The sequence below is a fragment of the Physcomitrium patens genome, chromosome 25 (genome assembly GCF_059467195.1).
Source record: "Physcomitrium patens ecotype Gransden chromosome 25, ASM5946719v1, whole genome shotgun sequence".
Taxonomy (NCBI): domain Eukaryota; kingdom Viridiplantae; phylum Streptophyta; class Bryopsida; order Funariales; family Funariaceae; genus Physcomitrium; species Physcomitrium patens.
The window spans coordinates 4473772-4482549 of NC_143434.1; the positions used below are offsets into that span (position 1 = coordinate 4473772).

An 8778-nucleotide genomic window follows, 5' to 3' on the forward strand; every position below is an offset into this window, starting at 1 on the left:
TCTTGAGAAGTATATTGTGTTGTATATCAAGATTTTGAAGAATTCTTTTTAAGATATTAAAAGTAGTTACAAAACTATCTTTAGCTTTCTATCCTCAAATTGATGGACAAATAAAATAAGTGAATCAAGTTTTGAAATAATATTTAAGATATACCATTAACTACTATTAAGATGATTGGATAATTTTTTTATGGTTGACAAAGTTTGCTTATAATAATAAGATATATTTTCTATTTAACAAACACCTTTCTATGCAAATTATGATTATTATCTACGATATGATACTTTTGATTTTTTAAAAATTGATGATCTTGTGATAAAAGATATAGAAAATTGTTTATTAAAGTTACATGCAACAATGAAGGCAAAATTAAAAGAACTTCAAAAACAACAAAAATCAACACAAATGCCTATTGCAAAGAACAATCTCAATTCCACATTTGCAACAAGGTATGATAACATTATCATAGCATGAAGATTACTTGTCTTTATGACAAAATGGATTATTGTAAACTTGTATTATTTTCTATTCATAAATAGATCAATCCACCTGCTTATTAATTATATCTATTGGAATCTATAAAGATTCATTTGATTATTAGCCTTAGAATTATATTTATTATTTAATTAATAAAATAAAGATATTAATTTCTTTAGGAAGTATATTTAAAAGAATTTTAGACATAAATAAGTATAAAAAATAAAAAATAAAAATAAAAAACTTAATATTAAAAGAAGTTAAGAAGAGAAGACTTGGTGAAAAAATAAATTATAAGAAAGCTAGTATAAATAAGATTAAGAAAAGATAAGTTAGTATAAAAAGACAAAGTTGTTAGCTATCCATGTATTAAAAAGCCAAGGTGGTTAAAACCACCTTTAGTAGTTATAGTAGTTAGAAATAAAGTAGTATTACTTTTTTTAAATAATATGAAAAGAAACTTATTATAATGGTTATAAATATCTACAAAGTTATGTTATAAAAATTATATTAAAAAAATCATAATAAAGAAATTACAATTGACATTCTATTATGTCATATTATTATACATTTTTGATCTATTAAAAAGTTAAAAATGTTACAAAATAAGGTTCATAAAGATCCTTTGGGATTCTTAACACAAAAATAAATAAATAAATAAATAAAATAACAAATCAAATTTGACAAAGATAAGACAATATTCATGAAGTGAACGACATCAATGGACTACTTCAACATTGAAAAGATAAGAAGGAACATAAAGAAGAGATTGAAGAACAAGGATGTCAAAGACATTTTTAGAATATGAATAACTGACATTGAATTTGATATCTACTTCAATTCTAAGAACTTAAATCAAAGTCATAACTTTTAAGAAGACAAAGAATAATCTTCATCAAAGATTGATGTAAGTATATAGATAGCTCTTATATAGAAATATAGAAGAAATATTCTATAATTCTATAGATGTGAGAATCTAAGTATTCATCTATGTTCCATATATTTCTTCTTGAGACATACAAGACAATGGATATATTACAAAAAAAGAAAAATACCACTTTTTCCTTTAAAAGTAGATAATAATCAAGAGTTTATGGTTGAAGAAGTTTTAGATTTAATGTGATGCCAAAATAGGTTGAAATATCTGATATAATAGTATGAATATGATATTAGTAAATAAACATGGAAGTCAATTAAGAATCTTACAAATACAACAAAGAAGGCTGATATTTTTTATTGAAAATATTTAACAAAATTAAGATAAAAATTCAAGCAATTACTTACTATAAAAGAAATAAAGTCCAATAAATATTGTAATTTATCTTCTATCTTTGTTTGTGATTTTTTGTATATTAGTGGTGTATAAAAGATAGAAAATCAATAATTTACAGATTCAACTTAAGAACTATTGTTTTTCAAGTTATTAAATAAGACATTTACATTTTCACAACCTTCAAGTTGATATAATCGAGATGAAGATCCTAAAGAACAATAAGTTCTTCTTCAAATAGATGGTGAAATACAACATATTTAATATCACGACCTTTAAAGAGTTTTTTTTATATTTGGTGATATTATCGGAGGTAGGAACTACACTTGATGGCTAAAAGGACCTATGAACTAATTTTGAAGAGAATAAAGATTAGAATATGTAGCAAATATAATTTGTTGCATTTTAGACTTTTTCAACATATAATGACTATTCTTTGTGGAACTTATTTCTAGAAGGAAAGATAATATGAGGGACATAGATATTCATCTAAATTAAAAAAAAAAAAACTAGATAGAAATAAGTAGAAATAAGTAATTTTGATAATATCTTTTAAAAAAACTTTATAGATATAAATTTGACTTTATACATTTTTGTAAGTGATAGATAAGTTGAAGAATTGGCCAATGTATTAGCTACATGGTGTATATATAGGAAACTTGACTTGCATGTTAGACATGTATTTTGCAAGTTAGACACATGTTGGAGGTCTTATAGAACGTTGCTATATAGGACTTACTTAGATAGTATATATGGAGGCAAAAGTGAAGCTTTATTTATTCTTGTCAATGTCTTTGTTCTCTTTAGTCTTATTTCAAGAGCCTTTAATTATTTTTTTTGGTAATAACCATTCTAATTTAATACTATACTATCTTTAAATAATTATCTATTCTTTTCGAGTGATACATGAGTGTATTGATCTTTTATTTTTTTGTAATTTATGTCCTTGACATGTTCTTATGTTGAGTTTAGATTATTATAGTGTAATAGATTTTCTTACAACTATTGATTTTTTTCTATTAATGCTAACTAATTTTTATACCAAGAGCTCAATTATTTTTTTTGTGTGTTTTCAATACATCAATGTGTTCTACAATTTTATAGTTATTATTTAATTATCAATAAATACTTCTAATAAAAAATTTGATCCATAATATGAAGAGTTTTATTATTATTATTATTATTATATCTTTTAGTATTTTTTTAATAAATTATGAGCTCATAAATTTATAGTTACATATTCTAAAAATAACCTACAATAGAATTTTTTAATCCTAATATAAAATACTATTACCATTCGTTAGTAATTGTTAGAAATAATAGATACTGAGAGAGAGGTTTGTGAGCTTAGAGGAGTTACAAAGCTTACTATTGGTGGTAGTTGGAAACTATAGAAGTTTGATATAGAAATCATCTTTGAAGCCAAAGACTTAAGAGAGGTGATTTTTAAAAGTAATATATTAGCAACTACTACAATAGCAAAAAAAAGTAAAAAATATAAATAAATAAATTTAAGAAGGAATAATTGAAAAACAAATAGTCTAGCATTGCACAATGTTAAATAAGTTTAAAGGTATGTTTTTATAAAAACTTTAACTTTGTGATTAGAAACACCTTTTTGGTAATCTTGAACAACTCAAATAAGTTTCTAATTATCTTCAATATACTTTATTAATCTCAAAAAAATTATAAATACATCTTATTAAATTCTAATTAATTCCAAATAAATCTTCAAAAAATCTTTAACAATCATAATTAAATCCTAAAGAAATTCTAATCAAATCAACAAAATCCCAAAGAAGTTTTAACAAATCCAAAGAAATCCTAACAGTTTTTGTTGTAGAATAGGCAAGTTGAAGCAATTAGAGACGCTTCTTAAAAAAAATTGAAAAGTACTTGAAGGCTCCCTGAACTACTTGGTGAGTTGCACAGTGAAGTAAATAAGGAATTCCTGACCGACACCGCTCTAGTTGTGATCACAAGATCGTGCTGCGACAAAGTGGTCTTGTTGGGCAATATGTGACTTAGTGATCACTTAATCAAAAAGTAAACAACCAAGTCACAAAACGTGGTGTGCTGGTTTTACTGGCACCAGACAAGAGGTGGCTTTCCGTGAAGATTTGGATCTGGGAAGTTGACCCACAAAGTCACTCTGCATGAATGGGACCCTTGAGATATGGTGGAGCCCAAGAGGACACTGATAGAGTAGTCTGGATTCTAGGCTCCTCGATGCGTTTACGTGTGCAAGTATTCGTGCTCAGATATACCCTCGGAATTTGTAAGAGTAGGCCTCTCATCGGGTCAGGAGGCTTTCCATTCGGAAGTGTGAAGAGAGCTCGTAGCAATGCGCCAGCCAGCGACTTCGGGTGTGGGAGCTGCTTTTGCAAGGAAGAAGCTGGAGGAGAGTAGCGCAAGTATTCTTCCACTTTGTTGAACAAGCAATGAATTCCACACGACTTTGGGTATGGGTCTAGCTTCTGCATGGAAGAAGCTGGTGAAAAGCAGCGCAGATATGGTTCTATGGATGGCAAGATCAGGAAGGGAAAGCACGGTTGGAATGAACATCAAACTACCTGCAGGGAATGATTTCCGAGTTTGTCAGTGGGTCGGGAATAAGTTGCTTCAGGGAGATGCTGTGAGAGCAAGCGATTCTATTGATTCCACCAGCACCTTACGATTCTACGTTCAGCAGTTTCGTGAATGTGGCCAGAAGACGAGTGGACCACATCTTCAACTACTAGAAATTAGGAGCTTTTGAAAATAAGTGTTTTCTTTATTTTTTTAATCTATGTTTTTTTCTACAGCTGTGCTGAAAGTGTCGATGTCATTGAATGAGATCCTATATCTTCGTCTGTTGAGTGAAATTGGGAGACGTTGATCAGTGACTTTTAGAATTGTTCTAAAACGTACACATTATGACGAAGAAGTTGATCATAGAAATCCTCTTCATGTCACCGGATGGGCAATATAATTTCATTTTCCTCTTTACGAAAAGGTCGTGTGGAACTCATGCCTTGTGAAGCTTGCAGCAAGCTTGATCAACGACCTGAAAAAACTGACACGCTGCAAAGGGAACTGATCTAAATTACATGCATACCAGATGGGGAACTTCACCAACTGCAGAGCTTCGTGCACAGTACATTGGAAACAGTTAATTGAGTGCCATTGCGCGTTCATCTCCACGAACCAAATTTAACATTATGGAAGAGCATCATTCAGGAGCTTCACTTCAGAGGCTGACAAAGATAATGCCAGCACCGAAGACATAAACATGGGTAACTGCTTTAAGAATCTGTTGATGGCGACCAAATTGATATCAGTGGTCAACATAATTTACAAATAGGGAGCAACGATAATCGCAACCACGTTGTTGCCCTGAGGTGAAGAATGTACTAACTCCTACTGAACAATCGTCCAGTAATTTGTACTACATTAACTAAATGCCCGTCCACAAGCTGTTCACAGGAACTCTAGCTAAACAAATGGCTACTCAGAGCCCTGCACATTGTCTCTAACCTCAAAGAAGTTCCAAAGGACCGAACGAGAGAGTCCAGATCAAAATCAGAAAGGCGGCCAAGACCGTTGAGGGAGAGGCCATCCGCAAAGCCTCACTTGTGGGCCACGTATCTGGCATAGCACATTCGTCGCCATTAAACCAGATCTTGGATGGGAAACCATCTTTACCTTTGATATCGATACCTGGAGTGCTCCCCTTGGCGAACGACACAATCGATTGCAACATGGATACCCCAGTTTTAACAGATGGGGAAGTGACTCCTAGCAGGTAGTTGTTGTATCCTGGCGTTCCTTGCACGACGAAGCTTGTGTTGGAGGGCGACGCCAGGATTTGTGTTGCGTTGAAAGTGTAGGCCTTCTCGAACCCTGGCATGGCCTTGGGCATCTCCACCACGGCAAACCAATCGGGATGCGTGTCATTAGACCAGCCGAAGAGTGACATACGCGCGCTCCAGCCTTTAGAGTAATCCGACACGATGTGCCAATGGATGCTGACTCCGCAGTTGTCTAGACAAGGCAGAGGGTTCGGAACTGGAAAATGGTTCATGTTAGCCCACACCACAGCTTTGTCTGTTCGGTTTGCAGGTCTATCTGTCAGTGCACTGTAAGGAAGTAGCATTGCTGGAGTGGTGGTGCTACAGGTGGGCTGAGGCTTTGCAGCGCATCCACACGCGCATGTTGGGCAAGGGATGATTGAATCGTTGAGGTAGGACGAGAACGAGACACAACACTTGGGAGGAGGCTTCGTTGCTCCTGTAGACTTATTACAACTCACCTGCACGACGGAACAATCCGAAGTTTAATCTACAAATCATATGACAAGTAGTTTTCTTGAGATTTTTGCAGATAAGCATGGCACAAGCATTTGATAGTGTAGGAATCAAATTACAGTTGCATAGAAGAAAATCATTCGTTCTGTACCTGCCACGTCTTGAGCGCGTTTTCTGAGTAGTCCAAGCTTGAGTCAGAGAAGAAGAGGCTAGGAGCAATGAGTCGAGGAGCACCGCACGTGTAGACGCCATCCCCAATTCTGAAGTTAGACGGAGGGACCAGGTGCATTGAGTCTCCGGCATAAGGAGGAAGCTTGAAAACATTCATCGTGAAGGCAGATTTAGACTTGGAGGGGTCAATCACGGCTGGTAGAATGGTTCCATTTCTGCAACAGTGCTTGACGTTGCCGACAAGGGTGTCGTTCTGCTTTTCCAAAGGAACATCGGCTATCACTGGGCTAGTTGAGCAGCTTATTGCAGAGTTGATGTCCATAGTCGCGGAAGGAGGGTAATTAGTTCCAGCTTCCCCTGCTACACAGACCTGGGTGTCTGCAACTTTGGGCCTAGCTCCCTGCATAGTGTAGATAAATTCTCCTTCTGTCCAATTCCATTGTAGGTTCCAGTTATCGATCCTTCCATATGGGCTTTCGTTAGAAATAGTCACCTGCAAGATGTCGAAAATCATCATTTAAGAGACGTTCAGAATCACAACTATCAGGCACACAAAACACAAGATCGTTGACTCTGATGGAGGAAGGAAAAAAGATCTCAAGTTAAAAGCAATTACCAGCGCCCTGTAATTACTCGCGTATGCCTGTCGCACATCATAAGTAACTAAGATGTCGCCTGCTATGGGTGGCAGAGGTGTGTCGTCACTAGTAAGCGTTATGGTGCTGTTGGGCTCAACGCAGCAAGTGTGCAACGTTGTAACTGCAAGCACAAACACTTCTTGTCAGCTCAATAGACGATGAAATGTTTTGGGGGACAACTGCTACAAACTATTATTTTGAGTTGGACTATTGCATTATCACTTCTCGTAGTCTTTTTCATGAGTATTGCAGAACACAAACAGATAATGAGCAAGCAGCGAGCTACCTTACCTCCAATCAGTTGGGCCGTGCTGCAATTGTAGCCAGTGCTTGTCAAGTTGAGAGCGCGTGGCATGGGATTTAGCGGCACGCCAAATTCGTCACCTACGATGCTGTAACTCCTCTGAATCTTACCCGGATCTCCAGCGGTTTCTATGGAATTCCTCAGGACTTGAGAGGATGACGGTATCAGAATTACTCCTTGGGAGACATTAGCGGGAAGTGTTCTTCCGTCATCCGGGTACAATCCGGATGCTGACACAAGAACCTGTTCAAGCGCAAGAGAACATATAATTAATTTCTCAGAAACCAAAAAAATTGCTTAACCTTGAATTTGGAAACTTAAAAGGTGGTCTTGAAATGAAAGACCACAGATTGCTCACCTCTCTATGCTGAAACGTGAGTCCCACACCCCAGGTGTCCAGCGTCGAGTAGCCCTTGTTCGTCAAAGTGATGTTGGCCTCAAACCTATACACTTGATTTTCCGGTAGGGTCTCATTGGGATAGATCTGAAGCGCATTACCGATCAACGTGTAGAGAACCTCCACTCCATGGCAAGTAGGCAAGGCTTGTCCGCTGGTAGACACAAAAATTGAGGATATAGAGAGAAAAAACACCACCCAAGCTCCTGTAGAGTTTCCCATAGTTTGCTTGCAATCAAATTGTGCCCGGTGGCCACTTTGTCGCGTACTACAAACGCCCCACGAAACACTAGCAGGGGACAGCCTATCTTACAAAAACTCCGACGAAAGGCAGCTGCACAATTATTCGTCCAAATTGTATTATGTTCCAAGAATTTCTAAGGCTGGGGTAATTCTGCGAGCAGTTGTATCAAGACAAGCCTCACTTCAAATTCGTCGACAGTAGCAATTTTCCTCCGAGGCAAAACCTCCGACCCAACCCTCCGTGCTAAAACCCTGGAGCGCTATCAATTACACCACTACTCCAACCTCCCCGACCGAAACTTCAAAACGAACCGCCACATAAACGAATTGAAGCCAATACCTCAATCTCCTCCACGCAACTTCAAATCAGAGACTCCAACTACAACCTCCTCATCTCCGGAGCAGCGCAAATGAGACCGACGAGCGCGTGACTACCAAATTTTTCATCAAGACCACCGCGTGTGCCTTCTCATTTCAGTGCGTATCACACTAGCTTCTTCACACTGAAGCCCTTCGATACTCTCACGTGAAGGTTTAAATTCATTGCGGAGTAGCTCAGTCAGCATTACTCTCTGCTCCGACCCGCGTAAGCGACGGCGGCGGATGGAGTTGCAGCCAAGGCCAACGTATCGTGCTTGACTACAGCGAACTAAAGATAGTCTAATAAAACAACCTCCAGTTTCTCAACAGACCGTGTTGATTTATACAGTCTTTCGTCACGCCCTCTCTATTCAACTATCCGTCTCCACGACCATTTTCCTGGCAAAATCGCAACGTCACAAAGCCATCACTCGCTCATTGTCGTTGTCGTTGTCGCTGCAGCGTCCTCACGCACTGTGCACATACTGCGAGACAAGGGCTCGCTTGCGGGACCGGGCGACCGGGCCCGCGCCCGCGGCGACGGCACGTCCCGGCCGCTCCCCGGCTCCAACGGATCCATCCAACGGCCATCCATCACGTTCGTCGTGATCCCTTATCGTTGATGAGTTTC

At 37.2% G+C, this 8778-nt stretch overlaps 1 protein-coding gene across 2 annotated transcripts; it reads right to left on the reverse strand.

Annotated features, from left to right (window-relative positions):
* Window positions 1-5028: 5028 nt before the first annotated feature.
* On the reverse strand, window positions 5029-8465 carry LOC112278282 (COBRA-like protein 7). 2 transcript variants are annotated; one of them, XM_024511533.3, is made up of 6 exons: window positions 8128-8465; window positions 7506-7878; window positions 7135-7390; window positions 6822-6964; window positions 6186-6698; window positions 5029-6039 (listed from the first exon to the last, which is right to left on the reverse strand). In XM_024511533.3, the coding sequence occupies exons 2-6, from the start codon at window positions 7764-7766 to the stop codon at window positions 5266-5268; spliced, it is 1947 nt and encodes a 648-aa protein (XP_024367301.1). In that variant the 5' UTR covers window positions 7767-7878; window positions 8128-8465; the 3' UTR covers window positions 5029-5265. The 2 variants fall into 2 exon arrangements, with proteins under 2 accessions (XP_024367301.1, XP_024367300.1); XM_024511532.3 differs by having other exon boundaries at window positions 7506-8452.
* Between the last annotated feature and the right edge of the window lie 313 nt (window positions 8466-8778).

What these genes read in the sequence shown, in the direction of transcription:
- LOC112278282 (XM_024511533.3), bottom strand. Translation starts at nt 7,766, where the DNA reads ATGGGAAACTCTACAGGAGCTTGGGTGGTGTTTTTTCTCTCTATATCC. An exon ending in CACGGCCCAACTGATTGGAG is followed by an intron (nt 6,965 to 7,134) that starts GTAAGGTAGCTC and finishes TTGTGCTTGCAG; the next exon opens with TTACAACGTTGCACACTTGC. An exon ending in CGAGTAATTACAGGGCGCTG is followed by an intron (nt 6,699 to 6,821) that starts GTAATTGCTTTT and finishes GACATCTTGCAG; the next exon opens with GTGACTATTTCTAACGAAAG.